At 43.6% G+C, this 26,194-nt stretch overlaps 1 protein-coding gene and 1 pseudogene across 5 annotated transcripts in view; one reads left to right on the top strand and one right to left on the bottom strand.

Annotated features, from left to right (window-relative positions):
- The first annotated feature begins 1,664 nt into the window (after nt 1-1,664).
- On the top strand, nt 1,665-23,732 carry LOC311119347 (DNA mismatch repair protein Msh6-like; annotated as a pseudogene). The gene is made up of 14 exons (XR_014615184.1): nt 1,665-1,943; nt 3,263-3,456; nt 4,014-4,188; nt 4,509-5,189; nt 5,558-5,710; nt 6,216-6,282; nt 6,596-6,702; nt 6,976-7,066; nt 9,129-9,416; nt 10,437-10,554; nt 19,496-19,585; nt 19,789-19,925; nt 20,259-20,445; nt 23,617-23,732. The product of XR_014615184.1 is annotated as a DNA mismatch repair protein Msh6-like (transcript).
- Nucleotides 23,733-23,859: 127 nt separating this feature from the next.
- The window catches only part of LOC311134567 (F-box only protein 11), a 41,347-nt gene continuing 39,012 nt past the window's right edge, over nt 23,860-26,194 (bottom strand). For all 4 annotated transcript variants that reach the window (XR_014613705.1, XM_084168275.1, XM_084168274.1 and 1 more), the window contains exons 20-21: nt 26,047-26,145; nt 23,860-25,721 (exon numbers count right to left, since the gene is read on the bottom strand). Coding sequence is in view for 3 of the 4 variants with exons in the window: in XM_084168275.1 (XP_084024401.1) it covers nt 25,592-25,721; nt 26,047-26,145 (229 nt within the window). In the remaining variant the exon portion in view is untranslated. The remainder of the gene's footprint in view (nt 25,722-26,046; nt 26,146-26,194) is intronic.

Here is a 26,194-nt window from a genome sequence, read left to right as displayed (position 1 = left end):
TCCTGGGGCCCCCCCTCGGTGCACATTTTGTTTTTTGCCCTAGCACTACACAGCTGATTAAAATAACCAGCTCATCATCAAGCTTTGATTATTTGAATCAGCTGTGTAGCACTAGGGCAAAAACCAAAGCGTGCACCCAGCTGGGGCCCCACCTTACATTTTAAATGCTTAGCATGACAGGAAAATGGTCCAATTCATGCACTTATCAAGAGAACGTCCCTGGTCATCCCTACTACCTCTGATCTTGCGGACTCACTAAACACAGGCTTCTTTTGTAAAGGATGTCTGAGTGTTGGAGTGTGCCCCTGGCGATCCATACATTTTAAAAACAAGAAAATGGTGCCTTCTGATTTGCTTAATATAAGGAATTTAAAATGATGTATAGTTTTACATTTTGATACTTAAGTATATTTAAAACCAAATATTTTAAGACTTTTACTCAAGTAGTATTTTACTGGGTGACTTTCAGTTTTACTTGAGTCATTTTCTATGACGGTATCTTTACTTTTACTCAAGTATGACAATTGGGTACTTTTTCCACCACTGACGTCATTGATTTAGGTTCACATTAGTGACCCCCCAAAACCTTCTCACGTTGGGACCCCAAGTTGGAGAACCATTGCGGGCGCGGGCGGCAGTCTACTGGAGTGGTGCGCACAACACAACGCCAAGGGGGATTGAAAAAGAGGACATGCACTTTAAATACGATTTTATTTATAGTGAGAGTGAAGAGGAGAGAGAACTTTTAGCAAGAGAAAGAGGAAAGGAGTGATGTTAGATGTCTACGCGAATAAGACGTGAGATGTTTTACAAAACAGTGCTGATGAAACATATCAGACATTTTGCTGAGTGTGGTTAGTTTACACTTGGCGTCTCTAACAGGTAGATCGCGAAAGGAGGATCCCGGTCCTACGGTGGGGGAGAAGTTTGAGGTTCGGGTCCTCCAGTCGGGGAGGAGTTTGGGGAGAGGAGAGTGAAAGTGTAGTGATAAATCTTGTTGTGACTGTGGTCATGTTAGAATGGTAAATACAAATATTGGGTAAGCTCACAGTTTGTGAAAATGCACTAACAACTTGCAGGGTGAATTCCAAAGGTATCTATGACAATTACACAGTAGGCCAGCGTTTCCAAAACTCGGTCCTCGGGACCCCAAGGGGTGCACGTTTTGGTTTTTGCCCTAGCACTACACAGCTGATTAAATTATCAAAGCTTGATGATTAGTTGATTATTTGAATCAGCTGTGTAGTGCTAGGGCAAAAACCAAAACGTGCACTCCTTGGTGTCCCGAGGACCGAGTTTGTGAAACCCTGCAGTAGGCTTACACACGTTTTCACAGTCTCAATTATATAAATAGCACTACTGCTCTCTGCTGATGATATGTGGCTATCACATAACATAGTAGGCCTGTATCATCAAAATAGAATATTTCTATATTTACTTACTTTTTCTTACTCAGGCAGAGAACATTTATTTGTTTGACATGAACCAGCATGAATCCCTAAATCTTTGATTAATAAATCCCAAGAATAAAGATGGTTTGCCATTGGCTGAATTTTCCAGTAGCCACGCCTACATTACGTTTCACCTTCTGAGAATTTCCCGCGAACTGTGCACGAGCACTGATTCTTGCAGATAGACATTTCCTAAATCATTTTATTATAATTGTTTCATTAAAAAGGCTTCATGGCGAAGCAAAGCAGCATTTTCAATTTTTTCAATAAGTCTCCGCCACCTGTTCGGAAGGCGAAACCGAGTCCCTCGCCTACAGAAGCTGACTTGCCATCCTCGGTTCGAAAAAACAACAACTCGCCAAAAGATGAAACTAAGCAAGCATCTCAAACTCCGACCACTAAAAAGACTCCTGCAAAACCACACAATGCAAAAGCGATCAAAGGCGGATTCGGAAAACTCTTTGGGAATAAGACACCAACAGTAAATGAGAGGTAAGGCAGATCTAAAGTTACTTAGCAAGCTAGCACAAGAACAACGTTGCTCTGATGTGGCCTTGCGGTAGCTAGCTAGCTAACTATAGTTCGTGTGGTAATGACGTTTGATTTGTGAACTACCTAGCTAAAAGGATCGTCGACACAGAGACGTTATGCAAGGTAATACGATTAACTTGTCAGTTGATGGTAGTGATTTGTCTATCAAATCAAATGTTATTTGTCACATGCGCCGAATACAACAGGTGTAGACCTTACAGTGAAACGCTTACTTACAAGCCCTTAACCAACAATGCAGTTTTAAGAAAAATAAGTGTTAAGTAAAAAATAACAAAACAATTTAAATAACAAATGATTGAAGAGTTGCAGTAAAATTACAGTAGCGAGGCTATATACCGGTACAGAGTTAATGTGCGGGGGCACAGCAGGTTAGTCGAGGTAATGTAGGTAGAGTTAAAGTGACAATGCATAGATAATAAACAGAGAGTAGCAGCAGCGTAGTGGAGGAGGGGGTGAACAATGCAAATAGTCCGGGTAGCCATTTGATTAGCTGTCCAGGAGTCTTATGGCTTGGGGGTAGAAGCTGTTAAGAAGCCTTTTGGACCTAGACTTGGCGCTCCGGTACCGCTTGCCGTGCGGTAGCAGAGAGAACAGTCTATGGCTAGGGTGGCTGGAGTCTTTGACAATTTTTAAGGCCTTTCTCTGATACCGCCTGGTATAGAGGTCCTGGATGGCAGGACGCTTGGCCCCAGTGATGTACTGGGCCGAACGCACTACCCTCTGTAGTGCCTTGCGGTCGGACTTCGATGTGCACCCATTGTCTGACTGTTGCTGATGGAGAAATTATCCATTCTGATCAAGCATGTCAATGTACACTGTAACATGCATGCGTCCTCATTTGGTGGAGAACATGTCATGTAATTCAACACTTGCATGCGACTGGCATGAATGGGGGTCATGGGTGGAGTAAACCCAGGGTGACCACTTACAGATGTGGTCACCAGATGGTTTGTTTTTCAATGTAGCTAGGAGGCCAATATTTAGAGGGACAAGGCATCATATCTTCACTTCAATGTAAAACAAATCAGTGAGGGAACTCTAGATGCGTCCCAATCTCTTTCCTACTGAAGTGTGCACTCTTTCACTGCTCCCCACAAATGTAAAAAGCGTTGGATAGACGTGGGCTAGAGTAGACGAGGGAGTTGCCATACCAGTAATTTCATTTAAAATCCATGAAGAGAGGTAAACAAGTGGAGAAAGGAGAGATTATTTCTAGGCAAACCATTGTCTGTATTATTCTCCATCTTCTTTTCTTCCAGTCCATTCAGTGCTGGAGCCTTGGTGTAGGCCAAGCTAGAAGGGCACCCCTGGTGGCCGTGTATGGTAGTGCCCCAGCCCCTCTGCGGGCAGCAGATGAGGGGCAGGGGTAAAACCCAGCCCCTGCACGTCCACTTCCTCGACGAGCCTCCGACCAGGGGCTGGGTCAGCACCAAATGCATCCGCGAGTATCACGGTGAGAAAGCTGTGGTTTACCTGTGGAAAACTCCCTGCCTTTACTATCTACAGGGTGCTACGTCACCACCTGTGCACATGGACATCAATGGTCTATCTATTATAGGTTAGCCTGGTCTCAGATCTGTTTGTGCTGTCATGTAGCCTGGTCCCAGATCTGTTTGTGCTGTCATGTAGCCTGGTCCCAGATCTGTTTGTGCTGTCATGTAGCCTGGACCCAGATCTGTTTGTGCTGTCATGTAGCCTGGTCCCAGATCTGTTTGTACTGTCATGTAGCCTGGTCCCAGATCTGTTTGTGCCGTCTTGCCAACGCTTATGTTTGTTGTCATGAATGACAATCACCATTGGAGTTAGCACGACGGCACGAGCAAATCTGGTATAAGGCTAATTCTAGCTATGCTATGGCGAGTGAGGATGAATACAAGATGTCAGTTAAGATTTAAGCTATATTTCTACAGCAATAACTTCTCCAAAACATGCCTTGTATTGATTCTAGAGCCATATACACTTTGGAGTGTACTAAAAATAATGTCCTTTCTCATTTGTACTCCCTCCCAGGCTCAGACAGGAGTGATGCTATGACAGGAGGGCTGTTCTTCAGTGGTAAGCCTGTGATCCGCAGGGCCATGGAGCTGGCTGATGCTGCTCTGCTGCAGACGGCTCAGAGACCAGACTGAAGATGCCTGTCTGTATGGACCCATCTGATGCTGAGGAGGAGGAGGAGGATATAGAGGCGAGACAACCTTTCTGTCTGAATGTACTGCTGCTGGCATTGCATTTCTCTTTGATTAATACTTGATTAATCCACAATCTATTAATCCACAATCTATTTATCTATCTAGAGACATTGTTCAATACATATGTAAGCCAGTATCAACACTTTTTCCATCTTGTAGTGTATAACAAGTTATTTTTAACTTTGAACTTACCACTTAATAATGATAATATACTGTTCCTCTGTCTCGTGTACAGACTGGCATGTGTAACACAAACATGTTAAATATTTTCAGAACCTTGAAAAACAAATATGTTCATTTGCCCTTGCTCCGACAGCTTGAGAAGTCAACGCTGACCGATGAAGATCTGACTGAAGAGGAAAATGAGGAGACTGTGAAGTCAAAGCCCAGTCGCCGTTCATCCCGCCCCACAGCCGAACAGGGCAGCAAGCCCAAGCGTCGCCGCATCGTGGTCACCTCCGAGAGTGAAGGCTCGGGCGATGAATTCAAACCAGAGCAGGCCGGCGGCAGCAGTGAGGAAGATGAGGTAGTGAACAATACGTCGGAGGAGGATGAAGAAAGTGAACCTGAGACTGAACCCGACAGCCCAGTTAAACCGGTAAAACGCAAACGACCCGCGGAGAAGCCAGCCAGTGCCAAACCAAAACCCAAGACTCCCACTCTTCCAGAACCCGCCAAGAGAGCCCCCCTATCTAGCACCATCACAGCCGACACCAAGTCTCGACTCTCAGCCTTTTCGGCGCCGGAGAGCTTCGACAGCAAGGCGAATGACTCAGGTGCCGGCGGAGGAGGTGGGGCTACGGTATGGGACCACGAGAAGCTTGATTGGCTACAGGACGGCCGGAGGAAAGACGCCAAGAGACGTAGACAGTCTGAGGAAGACTACGGCCCCACGACTCTCTACGTCCCAGAAGACTTCCTGAACAAAACGACCCCAGGCATGCGGCGCTGGTGGCAGCTCAAGTCGGAGATGTTCGACACTGTGCTCTTCTACAAGGTACTATCAATCAATCAAATGTATTTCTAAAGTATATCAGCAGTGGCCAGGATTTAGGATTGGATCACCCCATGCTTGTCTGTGTGTTGTGCTGTATTTTGGTGGCGGTGCAATGCTGCTTTGTGTAATATATTTAATATATTATTAGTAATGTTGAGTGTTTTCTATTTGGTGTATACTATATTTTTATCTCTGCGGCCGGTTTCCCAGACACAGATTAAGCCTAGTCTAAACTAAAAAGCACTTTATGGAGATTCTCCATTGAGTATGCTTTTTAGTCCAGGACCAGGTTGAATCTGTGGCTGTGAAACTGGCCATAAGTGTCCTTGTCTATCTTGAAAGGTGCAAATCAATGTATTGTTATTCAGGTAGGGAAGTTCTATGAGCTGTACCATATGGACTCTGTGATCGGTGTCAACCAGCTGGGTCTGACTTTCATGAAGGGGGCCTGGGCCCACTCTGGTTTCCCCGAGATCGGCTTCGGACGTTTCTCAGACGGACTGGTGCAGAAGGGATACAAGGTGGGGAGCCGTTTTAAAAAACAATTGTTTTATTTTTGTTGAGCGGATGGTCAGGGGGCCGATGCATAATTACAGATCATTTGTAGATTGCAAATTGAACGCAAGAAGCCCAAACGGATATAATATTTGACTAAAACATAATCATTTCAAACCTTGCTTACATTTGTATACAATCACATATCTCTCTATTATGTGTGGGAATACTTTGGAACATATGTCCAAAATTAAAATAACTTGGAGCTGATTTGCTGGTGTTTTTACAGTATTTTATGTGCAACAATAAAAAATGAAAATACAACTAGTTTTTGCTCAGAAAACTTGGGGCCAAATAAAATCACCCTGTGGGCTGCCAGTTGGGGAACCCTGGCTTACACTGACTTTTTGAAAGACAGCTTAACCTTTTGACTTGTACTTGGAGTCAATGTATCGATTATAATATCGTCCAAAATAATATTGCGATATGTAATAATTGTATCGGTTTCCCCCCCTTTATCACTACGGATCATCACGCAGGGAACACAGACCTACAGCGTGTTGGACGGAGCAAATACCTCCTCAGCATCAAGGAGAAGGTAGGATGTATTCCGTGTTTTGTGAGGCTGATGTTTATGTGATATTTTACTGGATGCCTTTTTACAGGGTTATCTAGTTCATCTAATAATCATGTTTCGGTTAAATTCCTCTTACCTTGAGTTGTCTGTGTAGGCCACATTCCCACGATGTTAGCAAAGCTGCACTACAAGCCTAAACTTCCTAAAAATATATATATATTTTCATGAACTCGCCCTAAACTTTTTTACATTGTGTGACATTGAGGTTTCATTGCAAAACACATTTTTGCACAAACCAACAATAGAGTATAACCTAATTTCCTCTCATCTCAAGGCAGAGGTGGAGAGTTCAGGGCGCTGCAGGACCTTTGGGGCCAGTTCCAGGACGACCGACACTGCTCCCGGCTCCGCACCCTGTTGTCACACTACACCCCCGCACAGGTCAGTCACTACTTTTTCTACAGCCTCAATTTTTCAACACTAACTATTTAAACTTCTACTACCATAACAATACGTTTGGAGAGCTGAAGCAAGTCACATAATTTTTCTTTAGGAAAATGTCCCCCTATACTTAGACACAACACTCACAATCACCCAACAACAACAAGACACATAGTTTGGTAATACATAATGACACAACATTGATCTGGCCTGGTCAAAACATAAAGGTATTCATTCTATACTTTATCCTTTCTTTTCTTTCTGGCAACACAGGTGCTCTTCGAGAAGGGAAACCCTTCAGTCGAAACCCGTAAAATCTTCAAGGCTTCTCTGTCCTCGGCTATGCAGGAGGGGCTGTCTGCAGGTTCGCTGTTCTTTTTTTTTGAAAATGTTTTTTTCTTTCTTTGTGTGAATCTTTATACATTTCACGTCATCCAGTTTTTCAGTACCGGTACTTTATTTTCAATGATACTGATTACTAGGGGTGTGAACGTTTAAACGTTAAAACATTTAAATGAAATTGGAATCCTTGACATTGAGAAAAATGTATGTATTTTTGTTTTTTCCACAACATTTTTAAATCACAGTGCAGTTATCACAAAACCTATTATTTTCCATGTTATACAATATACAATGACCCAAAGCACAGCTCCAAGCTATGCAATAACTATTTAGGGAAGAAGCAGTCAGCTGGTATTCTGTCTGTGCTGGCCACTCCATTATAGTCACCGGATCTCAACCCTATTGAGCTGTTGTGGGAGCAGCTTGACCGTATGGTACGTAAGAAGTGCCCATCAAGCCAATCCAACTTGTGGGAGGTGCTTCAGGAAGCATGGGGTGAAATCTCTTCAGATTACCTCAACAAATTGACAACTAGAATGCCAAAGGTCTGCAAGGCTGTAATTGCTGCAAATGGAGGATTATTTGACAAAAGCAAAGTTTGAAGGACACAATTATTATTTCTATTAAAAATGATTATTTCTAACCTTTTAATGACTACATTTCTTATGCATTTTGCTATATTTCCTATTCAAACTCATTTCATGTATGTTTTCATGGAAAACAAGGACATTTCTAAGTGACCCCAAACTTTTGTAGGGCTGTTGTGTTTTATTTATGTATTATGTTTTATTTGTAAACGTATACATATAAGATCTCTTGTAAAATAGTTTTATCTCGTGGTCCTCTGTAGCTCAGCTGGTAGAGCACGGCGCTTGTAACGCCAAGGTAGTGGGTTCGATCCCCGGGACCACCCATACACAAAAAAATAATAATGTATGCACGCATGACTGTAAGTCGCTTTGGATAAAAGCGTCTGCTAAATGGCATATTATATTATATTATCTCAATGCGACTCCCTGTTTAAATAAAGGTTAATACATTTCTACCCCACAAGCCCACATTAGCTTGATTTAGCTTTTGCAGCAGTGGGACTGTCTCGTTAAAGATGGAGGGGAAACTAAGAGATGATGATTGCATTGTTAATTATTGATCTCTACTGCAGCTCCACATAATGGTTGTCCCTAATGGCACCATATTCCCTATATAGTGCACTACCTTTGACCAGGGTCCATTAGCAATAGGCTGCCATTTGGGATGCACCCATAAATGTTTTTCTCTAACGGCCCTGTCTGGTACTCTACTAAGCATTGTGTTTAGTTCTCTTTACACCACAGAGCTGCTAAAACAATCCTATTAGAAATGAATGAACAGAACCGAACTCTGCCAGTGTTACACACAGTTCAGACGTCAAATGTATGGCTAGTCGAACTGAATAGAAATGAAAAGCGGGCTGGCACGGTTGAGAACTTTTCTGGACGTACTGATTTTGGTTTCATACAACCGCTCTCAACACTGCAGCAGACTTCCTCGTTGGTTTTGTGTCGAATTAAGGCATAACCACCAACACCTGCGAATCCGAGGCCACGATTGTGCTTCTGTTGTGGGTAGTGAAGCAACCTTTATTTGAATGCAATGAACATGAACTACCATTTCTCCCATCAGTGGAAGAACTGCTCTGGTGCGCTGCATGAAACGGAGGCGTGCTTCACCCGCACCACGCTGAAATAGGGACAGAGGCTGAACTATCGTCCAAATTAGTCCGACAAGATGCACTCTATGGTTTAGACGACACTATCCCGCTCCTCCAAAGAGGAAGTGATGTATTTCTTTAGTTGGGTGCGGCGATAGGGCAGTGTTCGAACTAGGGCTTAGTATAAGGACGAGGAGGGTGTGGAAGGGGATATCCTTGGGCTTGGATGCTGCTTGCCTTGAAGGCAATTTGGTCAATGAAAAGCTACACATTGTTTAGTCAATATTCAGTCAATTTGACGTTTCTAGGCATATGTGTCGTGTTATCATGCAGGTTTATATAATTGTTTTTGAAAACGTTTTTTATTTCAGACCTATCCCTGTTACTGTTTCAGATGTGTTGCTGAGTCTGATGCAGTATAGCCAGGGGGTTAGACGGAGGACCAATGACACAGCCTCAAGTAATACTTCCTGGCGACGACAGCCCATCAGCAGCCTTCTTGGACCTGAGGGGCTCCTGCCACCCCTGTGTCACCAAAACCTTCTTCGGTGATGACTTCATTCCTAATGACATTGCCATTGGCTGGCCGGGCAACGTGGAGGAGGGGCTAGATAAAGGACGCGCCCCCTGTGTGCTGGTCACCGGGCCTAACATGGGAGGAAAGTCTACTCTTATGAGACAGGTATGGGCTTCTTTCAACTTCAAGTTTTTGTCCCAGAGGGAAATTGGTAAGATCACACTTCAGACATAAAATGAAGGGCAATTATGAGGCTTGGGCGGTATCCAGATTGTCAGACCTTCATACTGACCTCGTGCCATACCGGGATATTCTGTAATACTGGAACTGAACACAAGGGGCGGCATTTGCAATCCAAAGGTTAGCAATGCTAACAAGTACATGTCAAATCCAATAGCGAATGCTCACTAAATGCTAATGAACACATGCAAACGTTTTATACAATCTGACATAAACTATTTGCAGGACAGACATCCCTGCTCATAAAGTTATACAAGGAACTCAGAAATGCTACTCAGTTTGCTGCACAAAACAAGTATTAGACAGCAACGCTCTTGATCCAGGAGGAGATTCTCTGCTATTACCAAGAGGAACTTGATTGCAAGAAGTTAACCACTTAGCTAGATAACAAGCTACTAAGTTAGCAAACCAAATGCACAGCTGCAGAGCATTTAGCACATTTTAGACAGTTACATTTAGTTGTGAATTCCATACTGTAACTAGATCACCTGGCGTGTGCTGAACAACAGTGAGTGACTCACAAGGCTCCAGTCTCTCGTCGTTGTGTGCTTGTAAACAAACAACGTGACTGGTGGACTACTGGTAAGCTTCATAATGTGACAGGTGAAATGAAGGCAATCTGCTTTATCTCCTAATGTATTGCACAAGTTGCCTGCAGGTATTTACTTAAAGTAGCTACAAATATTCAAAATAAATAGTTCCAATGGTATTGACGGCATTGGAAAAACCATCCTGTGGCTATTTCCAAATACCCTGGTATACGGTATACTGCCCAAGCCTAGCAGTTGTATTTTGCTAGTTCAACCGTTGATCCTGTGTTTTTGTACTTCTGTAGATGTTGGCTTTATATGAGATGCAAAAATGACAACGTTGATTTCTAGTTCTCCTGCCTACTTTGTCCTTACATGCATTTCACTCTCTACTTGTTCTGTCCTCCTCCTGCAGTGTGGTCTGGTGGTGATTCTGGCCCAGTTGGGTTGTTATGTTCCTGCTGAGAGCCTGTCATTCACTCCTGTGGACAGAATCTTCACCAGGCTGGGCGCATCAGACCGTATCATGGCTGGTAAGGACTTATATCCCAATCCCCAGCAAGTCAATGTGTGCGTCCCAATTCTCCTGAAGTGTGCACTCCTCCCCATGCATTTAAAAGTATTTGATTGGTGTAAACATGAAGTAGTGGGAATTTCCACCATTTCTTTCCTATTAAAACCATGAATTTAAGTGATAAGGTGAATACTTAGGGCCCGATTCAGACTCGAGATAAGTAGAGTCAATAAAACTGACTTAAGTCGGTAATGTTTGCCTTAAGTCCATGTTAAGTCAGCTTATTTCAAGTCTGAATCGGGCCCTTAGGGCATAAGGGAATTGGGATACAGAACAAGTGTTTTCCCTGAGTCTCAGGAGCTCCTTAACCCCCAATTAGAATATTAATTAGCATAATAAAAATATCCCCATAATGATCTGTCAGTTTAAGCTAGAGATGTTTTTTTGCATTGGATGCATCTCAATCCACCCCATCTGCCGATGTCGCACTTCCACATCTGTGGTGAGAGGTGACAGCTAGAGCGGTGTTTGTCAGACCATGAGACATCCCGAAAATCGGTCTTCTCACAACCTCTATGGAAAGATGACTCTCACGAACATGATGGTGTTCTCCGTTTTTCTCTATGACCCCCGCAAGCATCTTGGGACTGGTCTGAATTCGGTCCAGCCGATCTGCCAACTTCTGTCTGTAGCGTCCGAACAGTTTGGGCTACACACTAATATGGCCCCTCTGGAAAGGTGAGACTCTCACAAACACTTTGTTTTGCTCTAGGATGCCCACAGGCCTCGCAAGACTCATCTGATGGTCTCCTGTACCAGTTGAAAAAATGAATGGAAGTACACTATACAGTGCATTTGGAAAGTATTCAGACCCCTTGACCTTTCCCACATTGTTACGTTACAGCCTTATTCTAAAATGGATCAAATGCTTTCCCCCCCCTCCATCAATCTACACACAATACCCCATAATGATAAAGGAAAAACAGGTTTTTAGAAATTTTTTCAAAATTATTTAAAGAAAATACAAAAACAGAAATATTACATTTACATAAGTATTCAGACCATTTACGCAGTACTTTGTTGAAGCACCTTTGGCACCAATTACAGCATCGAGTCTTCTTGGGTATGACGCTACATGCTTGGCACACCTGTATTTGGGGAGTTTCTCCCATTCTTCTCTGCAGATTCTCGCCCCAGTCTGAGGTCCTGAGCACTCTGGAGCAGGTTTTCATCAAGGATCTCTCTGTACTTTGCTCTGTTCATCTTTCCCTCCATCCTGACTAGTCTTCCAGTCACTGCCACTGAAAAACATCCCCACAGCATGATGCTGCCACCACCATGCTTCGCTGTAGGGATGGTGCCAGGTTTCCGCCAGACGTGACGCTTGGTATTCAGGCCAAAGAGTTCAATCTTGGTTTCATCAGACAAGAGAATCTTGTTTCTCATGGTCTGAGTCCTTTAGGTGCCTTTTGGCAAACTCCAAGCGGGTTGTCGTGCCTTTTACTGTGGTGTGGCTTCCATCTGGCCACTCTACCATAAAGGCCTGATTGGTGGAGTGCTGCAGAGATGGTTGTCCTTCTGGAAGGTTCTCCCATCTCCACAGAGGAACTCTGGAGCTCTGTCCGTGACCATCGGGTTCTTGGTCACCTCCCTGACCAATGCCCTTCTCCCCCGATTGCTCAGTTTTGCCGGGCGGCCAGCTCTAGGAAGAGTATTGGTGGTTCCAAATGTCTTCCATTTAAGAATGATGGAGGCCACTGTGTTCTTGGGGACCTTCAACGCTGCAGACATTTTTAGGTACCCTTCCCCAGATCTGTGCCTCGACATAATCATATCTCGGAGCTCTACGGACAATTCATTTGACCTTATATAGACAGGTGTGTGCCTTTTTCAAATCATGTCCAATCAATTGAATTTACCACAGGTGGACTCCAATCAAGTTGTAGAGGATGATCAAGGATGATCAATGGAAAGAGGATGCACCTGAGCTCAATTTCTCATAGCAAAGGGTCTGAATACTTATGTAAATAAGGTATTTCAGTTTTTTTAATTTGTAATAAATGTGCAAAAATGTCTACACCTGTCATTATGGGGTATTCTGTGTAGGTTGATGAGGGAAAAATATAATTTCATCCATTTAGAATAAGACTAACGTAACAAAAGTAAAGGGGTCTGAATACTTCCCCAAGTATTCAGACCCCAAAAGTATGTGGATTTGGCTATTTCATCCACACCCATTGCTGACAAGTGTATAAAATCGAGCACACCGCCATGCAATCTCCATAGACAAACTTTGGCAGTAGAATGGCTTTCAATGTGGCACCGTCATAGGATGCCACCTTTCCAACCTGTCAGTTCATCAAATGTCTGCCCCTCTAGAGCTTCTCCGGTCAACTGTATGTGCTGTTATTGTGAAGTGGAAACGTCTAGGAGCAACAACGGCTCAGCCACAAAATGGTAGGCCACACAAGCTCACAGAACGGGACTGCCGAGTGCTGAAGCGCGTAAAAATAATCTGTCCTCGGTTGCAACACTCACTACCGAGTTCTAAACTGCCTCTGGAAGCAATGTCAGCACATTAACTGTTCGTCAGGAGCTTCATGAAATGGGCTTCCATGTACAAGTAGCTGCACACAAGCCTAAGATCACTATGCGCAATGCCAAGCGTCAGCTGGAGTGGTGTAAAGCTTGCCGCCATTGGACTCGTGTTCTCTGGAGTGATGAATCACGCGTCACCATCTGGCAGTCTGATGGACGAATCTGGGTTTGGCGGATGCCAGGAGAACACTACCTGCCCAAAATGCATATTGCCAACTGTAAAGTTTGGTGGAGGAGGAATAATGGTCTGGGGCTGTTTTTCATGGTTCGGGCTAGGACCCTTAGTTCCAGTGAAGGGAAATCTCAACGCTACAGGATGCAACTTGACGATTCTGTGCTTCCAACAGTTTGGGGAAGGCCCTTTCCTGTTTCAGCATGACAATGCCCCCATGCACAAAGTGAGGTCCATACAGAAATGGTTTGTCAAAATCGGTGTGGAAGAACTTGACTGGCCTGCACAGAGCCCTGACCTCAACCCCACCGAACACCCTTGGGATGAATTGCAACACCGACTGCGAGCCAGGCCTAATAGCCCAACATCAGTGCCCGACCTCACTAATGCTCTTTTGGATGAATGGAAGCAAATCCCCACGGCAATGTTCCAACATCTAGTGGAAAACCTTTCCAGAAGAGTCAAGGCTGTTATAGCAGCAAAGGGGGGACCAACTCCATATTAATGTCCATGATTTTGGAATGAGATGTTTGACGAGCAGGTGTCCACATACGTTTGGTCATGTAGTGTGTGTGTGTATATGTGTGTGTGTGTGTGTGTGTATATATATACACACAGACACACTACCGTTCAAAAGTTTGGGGTCACTTAGAAATGTCCTTGTTTTTGAAAGAAAAGCATTTTTTTTGTCCATTTAAAATAACATAAAATTGATCAGAAATACAGTGGAGACATTGTTAATGTTGTAAATGGCTATTGTAGCTGGAAACGGCTGAATTTTAATGGAATGTCTACATAGGCGTACATAGGCCTCCCAGGTGTCTTTTTATACAGGTAATGAGCTGAGATTAGAGCACACTCTTAAAGGGAGTGCTCCTAAACTCAGTTTGTTACCTGTATAAAATACGCCTGTCCACAGAAGCAATCAATCAATCAGATTCCAAACTCTCCACCATGGCCAAGACCAAAGAGCTCTCCAAGGATGTCAGGGACAAGATTGTAGACCTACACAAGGCTGGAATGGGCTACAAGACCATCGGCAAGCAGCTTGGTGAGAAGGTGACAACAGTTGGTGCGATTATTCGCAAATGGAAGAAACACAAAATAACTGTCAATCTCCCTCGGCCTGGGGCTACATGCAAGATCTCACCTCGTGGAGTTGCAATGATCATGAGAATGGTGAGGAATCAGCCCAGAACTACACAGGAGGATCTTGTCAATGATCTCAAGGCAGCTGGGACCATAGTCACCAAGAAAACAATTGGTAACACACTACGCCGTGAAGGACTGAAACCCTGCTTGCCAATGAACATCTGAATGATTCAGAGGAGAACTGGGTGAAAGTGTTGTGGTCAGATGAGACCAAAATCGAGCTCTTTGGCATCAACTCAACTCGCCGTGTTTGGAGGAGGAGGAATGCTGCCTATGACCCCAAGAACACCATCCCCACCGTCAAACATGGAGGTGGAAATATTATGCTTTGGGGGTGTTTTTCTGATAAGGGGACAGGACAACTTCACCGCATCAAAGGGATGATGGACGGGGCCATGTACCGTCAAATCTTGGGTGAGAACCTTCTTCCCTCTTTAAGCGTGCATAACTATTCACCCCCCCCGAAGTCAATACTTTGTAGAGCCACCTTTTGCAGCAATTACAGCTGCAAGTCTCTTGGGGTATGTCTCTATAAGCTTGGCACGTCTAGCCACTGGGAATTTTACCCATTCTTCAAGGCAAAACTGCTTCAGCTCCTTCAAGTTGGATGGGTTCTGCTGGTGTACCGCAATCTTTAAGTCATACCACATATTCTCAATTGGATTGAGGTCTGGGCTTTGACTAGGCCATTCCAAGACATTTAAATGTTTCCCCTTAAACCATTCGAGTGTTGCTTTAGCAGTATGCTAAAGCAACTCCAGGGTTGTGGGTTCGATTCCCACGGGGGGCCAGTATGAAAAATGTATGCACTCACTAACTGTAAGTCGCTCTGGATAAGAGCATCTGCTAAATGACTAAAATGTTAAATGTAAGAATTTCCCTGTATTTAGCGCCATCCATAATTCCTTCAATTCTGACCAGTTTCCCAGTCCCTGCGGTGGAAAAACATCCCCACAGCATGATGCTGCCACCACCATGCTTCACTGTGGGGATGGTGTTCTCGGCGTGATGAGGTGTTGGGTTTGCGCCAGACATAGCGTTTTCCTTGATGGCCAATTTTAGTCATCTGACCAGAGTACCTTCTTCCATATGTTTGGGGAGTCTCCCACATGCCTTTTGGCAAACACCAAACGTGTTAGCTTATTCTTTTCTTTAAGCAATGGCTTTTTTTCTGGCCACTCTTCCGTAAAGCCCAGCTCTGGCGTGTACGGCTTAAAGTGGTCCTATGAACAGATACTCCAATCTCCGCTGTGGAGCTTTGCAGCTCCTTCAGGGTTATCTTTGGTCTCTTTGTTGCCTCTCTGATTAATGCCCTCCTTGCCTGGTCCGTCAGTTTTGGTGGGCGGCCCTCTCTTGGCAGGTTTGTTGTGGTGCCGTGTGGATTTAATGGTGCTCCGTGGGATGTTCAAAGTTTCAGATATTTTTTTATAACCTAACCCTGATCTGTAGTTCTCCACAACTTTGTCCCTGACCTGTTTGGAGAGCTCCTTGGTTTTCATGGTGCCGCTTGCTTGGTGGTGCCCCTTGCTTAGTGGTGTTGCAGACTCTGGGGCCTTTCAGAACAGGTGTATTTATGTATATGTATATGTATATATACAGTGGGGAGAACAAGTATTTGATACACTGCCGATTTTGCAGGTTTTCCTACTTACAAAGCATGTAGAGTTCTGTAATTTTTATCATAGGTACACTTCAACTGTGAGAGAAGGAATCTAAAACAAAAATCCAGAAAATCACATTGTATGATTTTTAAGTAATTAATTTGCATTTTATTGCATGACATAAGTATTTGATACATCAGAAAAGCAGAACTTAATATTTGGTACAGAAACCTTTGTTTGCAATTACAGAGATCATACGTTTCCTGTAGGTCTTGACCAGGTTTGCACACACTGCAGCAGGGATTTTGACCCACTCCTCCATACAGACCTTCTCCAGATCCTTCAGGTTTCGGGGCTGTCGCTGGGCAATACGGACTTTCAGCTCCCTCCAAAGATTTTCTATTGGGTTCAGGTCTGGAGACTGGCTAGGCCACTCCAGGACCTTGAGATGCTTCTTACGGAGCCACTCCTTAGTTGCCCTGGCTCTGTGTTTCGGGTCGTTGTCATGCTGGAAGACCCAGCCACGACCCATCTTCAATGCTCTTACTGAGGGAAGGAGGTTGTTGGCCAAGATCTCGCGATACATGGCCCCATCCATCCTCCCCTCAATACGGTGCAGTCGTCCTGTCCCCTTTGCAGAAAAGCATCCCCAAAGAATTATGTTTCCACCTCCATGCTTCACGGTTGGGATGGTGTTCTTGGGGTTGTACTCATCCTTCTTCTACCTCCAAACACGGCGAGTGGAGTTTAGACCAAAAAGCTCTATTTTTGTCTCATCAGACCACATGACCTTCTCCCATTCCTCCTCTGGATCATCCAGATGGTCATTGGCAAACATCAGACGGGCTTGGACATGGGCTGGCTTGAGCAGGGGGACCTTGCGTGCGCTGCAGGATTTTAATACATGACGGTGTAGTGTGTTACTAATGGTTTTCTTTGAGACTGTGGTCCCAGCTCTCTTCAGGTCATTGACCAGGTTCTGCCGTGTAGTTCTGGGCTGATCCCACACCTTCCTCATGATCATTGATGCCCCACGAGGTGAGATCTTGCATGGAGCCCCAGATCGAGGGTGATTGACCGTCATCTTGAACTTCTTCCATTTTCTAATAATAGCGCCAACAGTTGTTGCCTTCTCACCAAGCTGCTTGCCTATTGTCCTGTAGCCCATCCCAGCCTTGTGCAGGTCTACAATTTTATCCCTGATGTCCTTACACAGCTCTCTGGTCTTGGCCATTGTGGAGAGGTTGGAGTCTGTTTGATTGAGTGTGTGGACAGGTGTCTTTTATACAGGTAACGAGTTCAAACAGGTGCAGTTAATACAGGTAATGAGTGGAGAACAGGAGAGCTTCTTAAAGAAAAACTAACAGGTCTGTGAGAGCCAGAATTCTTACTGGTTGGTAGGTGATCAAATACTTATGTCATGCAATAAAATGCAAATTAATTACTTAAAAATCATACAATGTGATTTTCTGGATTTTTGTTTTAGATTCCGTCTCTCACAGTTGAAGTGTACCTATGATAAATATTAGACCTCAACATGCTTTGTAAGTAGGAAAACCTGCAAAATCGGCAGTGTATCAAATACTTGTTCTCCCCACTGTATACTGAGATCATGTGACACTTACAGTGAGGGAAAAAAGTATTTGATCTCCTGCTGATTTTGTATGTTTGCCCACTGACAAAGACATGATCAGTCTATAATTTTAATGGTAGGTTTATTTGAACAGTGAGAGACAGAATAACAACAAAAAAATCAAGAAAAACACATGTCAAATGTTATAAATTGATTAGCATTTTAATGAGGGAAATAAGTATTTGACCCCTCTGCAAAACATGACTTAGTACTTGGTGGCAAAACCCTTGTTGGCAATCAGAGGTCAGACGTTTCTTGTAGTTGGCCACCAGGTTTGCACACATCTCAGGAGGGATTTTGTCCCACTCTTTGCAGATCTTCTCCAAGTCATTTAAGGTTTCGAGCCTGACATTTGGCAACTCGAACCTTCAGCTCCCTCCACAGATTTTCTATGGGATTAAGGTCTGGAGACTGGCTAGGCCACTCCAGGACCTTAATATGCTTCTTCTTCAGCCACTCCTTTGTTGCCTTGGCCGTGTGTTTTGGGTCATTGTCATGCTGGAATACCCATCCACGACCCATTTTCAATGCCCTGGCTGAGGGAAGGAGGTTCTCCCCCAAGATTTGAGGGTAATGGCGCCGTCCATCGTCCCTTTGATGCGGTGAAGTTGTCCTGTCCCCTTAGCAGAAAAACACCCCCAAAGCATAATGTCTCCACCTCCATGTTTGACGGTGGGGATGGTGTTCTTGGGATCATAGGCATCATTCCTCCTCCTCCAAACACGGCGAGTTGAGTTGATGCCAAAGAGCTCGATTTTGGTCTCATCTGACCACAACACTTTCACCCAGTTCTCCTCTGAATCATTCAGATGTTCATTGGCAAACTTCAGACGGGCCTGTGTATGTGCTTTCTGTAGCAGGGGGACCTTGCGGGCGCTGCAGGATTTCAGTCCTTCACAGCGTAGTGTGTTACCAATTATTTTCTTGGTGACTATGGTCCCAGCTGCCTTGAGATCATTGACAAGATCCTCCCGTGTAGTTCTGGGCTGATTCCTCACCGTTCTCATGATCATTGCAACTCCACGAGGTGAGATCTTGCATGGAGCCCCAGGCCGAGGGAGATTGACAGTTCTTTTGTGTTTCTTCCATTTGCGAATAATCGCACCAACTGTTGTCACCTTCTCACCAAGCTGCTTGGCGATGGTCTTGTAGCCCATTCCAGCCTTGTGTATGTCTACAATCTTGTCCCTGACATCCTTGGAGAGCTCTTTGGTCTTGGCCATGGTGGAGAGTTTGGAATCTGATTGATTGATTGATTGCTTCTGTGGACAGGTGTCTTTTATACAGGTAACAAGCTGAGATTAGGAGCACTCCCTTTTAAGAGTGTGCTCCTAATCTCAGCTCGTTACCTGTATAAAAGACACCTGGGAACCAGAAATCTTTCTGATTGAGAGGGGGTCAAATACTTATTTCCCTCATTAAAATGCAAATCAATTTTATATAATCAATCCTTCTTGATCTCTCTTATATCTCTGATATAGGACAGACACTTCAGAACAAATTTCCTTTGAATTTTTTTGGGGGGGACTATCTGTTCCTGTAGTGAATCTGTTATTCAATGTGTTTTTATGGGCTAATAGCAGTAAGGCCAAAAATATTTTTTATTACATTTTTGTATATATTTTCTGATACTTGAAGGGGTCATAAAATTCTAAATCAAATAGCTAAATGATCCTTTGTATGACCTTAAAACAATTCCATATAGCTTAGTAGTACCCCCCCAGGGCTTTTAGACTCTGAGTTCCTCCCAAACTAAACTGGATCTAACCATAGCCTGTGTAATGTAATGTGTTGTGTTCTCCAGGAGAACGCACCTTCTTTGTAGAGCTTAGTGAGACAGCTAGTATCCTCCACCATGGGACCAAGCACTCCCTGGTGCTGCTGGATGAACTGGGTAAACACTTACTATCTATTCTCTTTTTTTTCAGTTTAACATGTTGTGGCTACTACAAGAACACGTCTCTTTATAGCTGGTTGGCTGTTGGCCAGTTTCAGTCTACTTCTGGAGTAACTTAATGGAGGTTCTCTGAGGCTTCATCTGGGTCTGCCCATAAAGTGTAAGTGAGAGAGAAACTGATCGATTTGGTTGTGTTTTAGGCAGGGGCACAGCGATAGCCAGTGCTGTGATGAAGGAGCTGGCAGAGAGGATCTGCTGTCGGACCCTGTTCTCTACACACTACCACTCTCTAGTGGAGGACTACACCAACAATCCTGCTGTACAGCTCGGACACATGGTGAGGAGACACCCACAACCCCTTGTTGCCCTTGAATGGAGCTTGTTCCGACATCCACACCGTCCACACCGTCCACACCATCCACACCGTACACAGACATAACAATTCAATGACAGTACTGTGCCTTCTTTTGGGTTTTATACAGCTGGACATCAGTTAGGCTGTTTACACAGGTAGACCAATTCTGCTCAATCGGATCAGATCTTTAACAAATAATTGGGCAAAAGATCAGAATTGGGCGCCTGTGTAAATGCAGCCTAAGAATGTCCACTTTACTTCAGCTCTCCGTCAAATAATCACAATTTAATCAACCAATCACACTGCCTCTCCCAGGCCTGTATGGTGGAGAATGAGGGAGATGAGGACCCTAGCCAGGAGACCATCACCTTCCTGTATAAGTTCATCACGGGGGCGTGTCCTAAAAGCTACGGTTTCAATGCCCCTCGCCAACCTGCCTGAGGAGGTTATCCAATTAGGCCACAAGAAGGCCGAGGAGCACCATCTCCATACAAGTCTTCAAGTATGTGTTATACTGCAGTTACATCTGTCTTCAAATATCTGTTACACTACTACATGTAACTACAGTATAACACATACTTGAAGACTCGTAGGGAGATATACTACTACATGTAACTACAGTCTTCAAGTATGTATTATACTGTAGTTAAGTCTTCAAGTATGTGTCATTACGACGGTTGTTAGCTACAGCATTTAGTCAACTGGAACACTTTCTTGCCCTTACATGCTTTGATCTCTGCAACGGTATAAGAGCGCATTGACGTGGTAGTTCAGAGCGCATCGCTGTGTGAATAGAAACAGACATGGCAGAGAGCTGTTCCACTAATACTGTCCTTCACAAAAAGTTATGTTGCACTGTTAAAGATTAGTAGGCCTATGTTAATTAATCAGGAATTAAACTGCACAGAGATGTCACCATGAGGCCATTGGTGATTTTAAAACAGCTACAGAGTTCAATGGCTGTGATGGGAGAGAACTGAGGATGGATCAACAACATTGTAGTGACTCCACAATAATTATTCCAAAACATGCATCCTGTATGCAACAAGGCACTAAAGTATTTTTGGGGCAAACACAACACGTCACTGAGTAACTGTAAGTCGTTCTGGATAAGAGCGTCTGCTAAATGACTAAAATGTAACTGCCTCTTTATTTTCAAGCATGGTGGTGGCTGCATCATGGTATGGGTATGCTCGACATCGGCAAATACTGGGGAGTTTTTCAGGATAAAAAATAAATGGGATGGAGCTAAGCACAGAAACTCCTAGAGGAAAACCTGCTTCAGTCTGCGTTTCACCAGACACTGGGAAAGGAATTAACTTTTCAGCAGGACAATAACATAAAACACAAGGCCAAATCTACACTGGAGTTGCTTACCAAGAAGACAGTGAATGTTCCTGAGTGGCCAAGTTAGTTTTTACTTAAATCTGCTTGAAAATCTATGGCAAGACTTGAAAATTGCTGTCTAGCAATGATCCAACATCTTGATAGAGCTTGAAGAATTTAAAAGAATGGTCAAATATTGCACAATCCAGGTGTGCAAAGCTCTTATAGATTTAACCAAGAAGACTCACAGCTGTAATCCATGCCAAATGTGTTTCTAAAATGTATTGCCTCAGGGAGCTCAATAATGCAACGACTATATTTATTTAATTTGTAAAAATATATTTTTTTTTATTCACACTATTCTTCTACTTTGACATGACAGTATTTTGTGTAGGTTTATTTTATTTTAACTTTACACATTTTAATCCCACAAAATTAAATCCAAGGGGTCTGAATACTTTCTGTAGCTGTATGTCAACAGTAGCCTGCAAGTCAGTTCACCAATGACAAGGCATGTTGAATGAATGGTAGTCAGACCTAACTTGATGAATAAGGTCAGGGATGGAGATCTGAAACAATCTCATATGCCTAATTCACTTGTTTTATATTCCATAGCATCCAGTAATTGAATTATTCTGAATTTTCTCCCCAACAAAATGAAGCCAGTTTATATTTTCACTAGACTATCCACATAAAGACACTATTAATTACAATTATCATTACCCCTAAATTTGACCTAGGATCAAACACCAGACTTCTGTGTTGGCTACATTGTTTGATATCAATTGAGACTAGGTTTCTGGAAATGGCAGTTACATGTTTTTCAAAAATGCTCCAACTTCCTGAGGGGAAGTTGACTGACCCCCCTCTGGATCTCCCCCCTACCCAACCTTAAGCCTACATCAGCACTGCCTTGTCAGAAAGTCCAAGGGAGAGAGAGAGCCCTGATTGTACATTTAAACTTGTTTGTAGTTAGCTACTGAAGAGAAGCCAATTACCAAGTACCCATAAGTCTATAGCCTACCCTTCCTACGGAGGCAGTCTTTTTTCATAGCATTTGCCTATGATTTGAGCAGTGTGGGTATCGCATGCATGCTGCCACGCTGAAGTGATACTCACAGAAATTATAAGGGTGGCAGGTCTGCATTAGACAGCTCTGCAAGCGTTATGTCAAAATGTCCGTTACTCACCAAATATGGAGTTTAGCTGAGCTATCTTTTACTCCCGTTACGGCCTACAATTGAGTTGTACTTAAAAAAGTTTAAATCGAAATTTACAAGCAACCGAGAATATGGCTATTTGGCACCTCCCAATGTAACTCACTCATTACGGCCATGCACATGTCTACGACTGCACAATACATTGGAGGTGCCAAAAATGATTTTTTTTCGGTTGCTTGTAAATGTCTATTTTAGACCTTTTTTGGAAGGCCGTAACAGGAGTAATGACGATAGTTGCTCAGCTAAACTCCATATTTGATGTAACGAACGTACAGAGTATACCAAACATTAATACCTTCCTAATATTGAGTTGCACCCCCCCCCCTTTTTTGCCTTCAGAACAGCCTCAATTCATCGGGACATGGATTCTCAAGGTGTCGAAAGCGTTCCACAGGGATGCTGGCTCATGTTGACTCCAATGCTACCCACATAGTCATGGACTATTCTTGATACACACGGGAAACTGTGGAACGTGAAACTCAGCAGCGTTGCAGTTCATAACACAAACCGATGCGCCTGGCACCTACTACCATACTCCGTTCAAAGGCACTTAAACATTCACCCTCTGAATGGCACACATACACAATCCATGTCTCAAGGTGTAAAAATCATTCTTTAACCTGTCCTCCCCTTCATCTACTGATTGAAGTGGATTTAACAGGTGACAAACGATCGTAGCTTTCATCTGGTCAGTCTGTCATGGAAGGAGCAGGTGTCCTTAAAGGTTTTTGTACACTGTATTTTTACACTTGCTGTTCTGCCCCTGAGCAAGGATTAAGGCAGCCCCCCGCACCTCTCTGATTCAGAGGGGTTGGGTTGAATGCATTCAGTTGTACAACTGACTAGGTATCCCCCTTTCGAATAGGAGTTTGAATCTGCATGCTTCCTGGGTGTCGACATTTAAGTCATTTCGCAGCCGCTCTTATCCAGAGCGACTTACAGTTAGTGAGTGCATACATTTTCCATACTGGCCCCCCGTGGGAAATGAACCCACAACCCTGGCGTTGCAAGCACCATGCTGACATCTCTATTGCATAGATGATGTATAGGAGAACCAATTTAATTGATAAATGGTGTTGATCTGTCATAACTCATTTGGTTATTGTCCCTTTTTTTTGGCTCCACAGGAAGCTGTGTTTGTATGCTGAAGACCCCAAAGCAGTCGGCACACAGTTTGCCTTGCTGGTCCGGGTGATCGGCAACCTGTGAAGATGCTCCGTTTCGTTGATGGGGCCTGTTTAGGACATAACTTTACAAAACGTTCAGATAAATGTGTTGTCAGAATGGTGTCAGCTGTATTCATTCAAAATCTCTCCCATCCCTGAAAACACCGCTTTCCTTCTTTGTCTTCCCACAATAAAGCACTAATGTATTATCATCTAATAAAGTTTATTTTTTTTAAATGACCAGTTTCCTCTATCTAGGAAATTAAACCCCTTTAATTCACTAGCATCTACATAATGGTTATTCAATACTCCACAATATATTAAGTCTGGATGTTATGGTACATGCATACAATTCAGGCTGTTTGAGAGCCCACAGTCACCAATACACATGGATGGGGTGGAGGGGAACATAATAAACCATTTACCGCTGTGTGGATACTTAATGTCTACGTCAGTAGAGCTGTAGCGTTACTTTAAAAAAAAAATATCCAGCAATGTTTCACTCCCCAGTGAATATTTTCTCTAGCCTGGTCCCAGATCTGTTCGTGTGGCGTTGACAACTCCTGAGAAACAGATCTGGGACCAGACTAGGAAAGCACCACATTCCCCAGGACAGCCTGTCCCTTGCAGCCTAACTGAAGACAGCTGTGAGTTCAATCCGTATCGCGGAAGATCTGTGATATAGATCGATTAAAAGGCAATGTTCCCACATTCAGAGACTGCATTCACAGTAAAAGCTGCATATGTCAGCTCAATCGGAAATTACCTTAAAATTTAGCGCAGATTTTCCACGATACGAATGGAATCCAGTGCTTATACTTTTGAGATTTACCTGCAGTATGGTCCAAATAATAGGAAATCTGTAGAGAAGCATTCATGGCTCCTTGAACTCCATATTGCAGACAAAAAGAAAAGGTGTTCAGACTCAAAACGAATAGAAACAGCCACAACCAGTTCTAGATCAATTCTAAAAAGTCTCACATTTAAAAGTCAACATTGCTGGAGAAAATGTTTTTTTTTGTTCTCTTTCACAGAAAGAAAGTAGATACTGCGACATGAGTACACTTACAGCAAGTCTAGGGTTGAATAACCAAAAAAAACTATATTTAATAAAATAAGACATTCAAGTACAGTAACATTTTTGCATGAAAATACAAAGCTACAGGAAAAAAAGCATTTAAAATCAAAATCATTTTTTTCACCCAAAAAATTAAAAGCCGAAGTGCTAGGTCATTTGTTTTTCATCTCTTGTATCCATACAGGCATACCAGCGTAACGTCGGCTTGTTGCCTGGAGACAGAGGCAGTGTGTGGCGAGGTTCTGGTTCCATTTATGTCTCTGTGAGCGTTGCTGTGCCGTCCTGCCACTGTCTGACTTGACCACTTCGCTCGGGGGGGGGGGGGGGAGCATGAAGATGGCTAGCGTCCGTCCATCTCTCCAAAGCTCCGTTATAAAACTGCAATGCTTCCCATTAATTCTCCTTCAACCTCAGTCTCTCTCTGTGTGAGTCCGAAATGGCATCCTATTTCCTTCATAGGGCACTACTTTCGACCAGGTCCTCTCCTCCAATACGTTGCTGGGAAGGAGAACGGGGGGGGGGGGGGGGGGAGCGGCACGGGCGGTGCATCCACAGCAGAATTTTTTTCTGTATATAAATGTCTCCTTTCAGCTCATCTTTGTCCATCACAACATCCATTTTTACATATTTTCATGTGTGAAACAATTGAAATATAACAGTTTGTATTGTATTTTTCCTTCTTCCCATGCATGGGTGGACTAGTTAGCTGAACAAAGAGGAGTCTCTGTGTCTGTCCAAAATGGCACCCTATTCCCTACATAGTGGACTACTGTTGACCTGGCCAGCATAGGGTCCTAGTCAAAAGTAGTGCACTATATAGGGAATAGGCCTGGAAGGGTCCGGAGGGGGAGGTCCAGCTCAGTTGTGTTGCAGCGTATTGGATTCTATAGGAGGGGCGGAGTCGTACAGTGTGTCCGTGTCGTGCGTGGGCTCTCCGGCTAGCGTGCAGGGGTTTGACAATGTTCCGGCTCCACAGTCACAGAAAAATCTACAGCCAAGACAAAATATAAAGAATATTATATTGAAAATGACTGAAGTGGAAGACCGGGAGGAAATACCAACTGATCAAGTAGCCACTGAAATACTAGCACATGATATCTCCAGCCAGCTCTTCAAATTTCTCACATTTCTTAAAGTCAATTACTGAACACAGACAAACTGATTTGAATGTGAGATATCATTTGGCACAGGAGAGGTTCTGCACATGATTGTGCAATATAAAACCAGATATAATTAAAAGGAATTTAGCATTAAGTATCGCTGTAATAGAATGTGTCTCATTACAAAGACATTAAACAGAACAGTTAACGTACCTATCATGCCTAATGAACTCAACGTCGTGCCCCTGGTGGCACTTCTTGATGCAGTTCACACAGATGGCGTTGCGGTCTGTTGTGTTACAGGTGTGACACCTGACCACACGGAGGGACAGAACAAAGAAACAGGTGACAAGCCAAATGA

The sequence above is a fragment of the Coregonus lavaretus genome, assembly GCF_964263955.1.
Source record: "Coregonus lavaretus genome assembly, chromosome: 1".
Classification (NCBI taxonomy): Eukaryota; Metazoa; Chordata; class Actinopteri; order Salmoniformes; family Salmonidae; genus Coregonus; species Coregonus lavaretus.
This window is presented reverse-complemented; position numbering and strand designations above follow the sequence as displayed.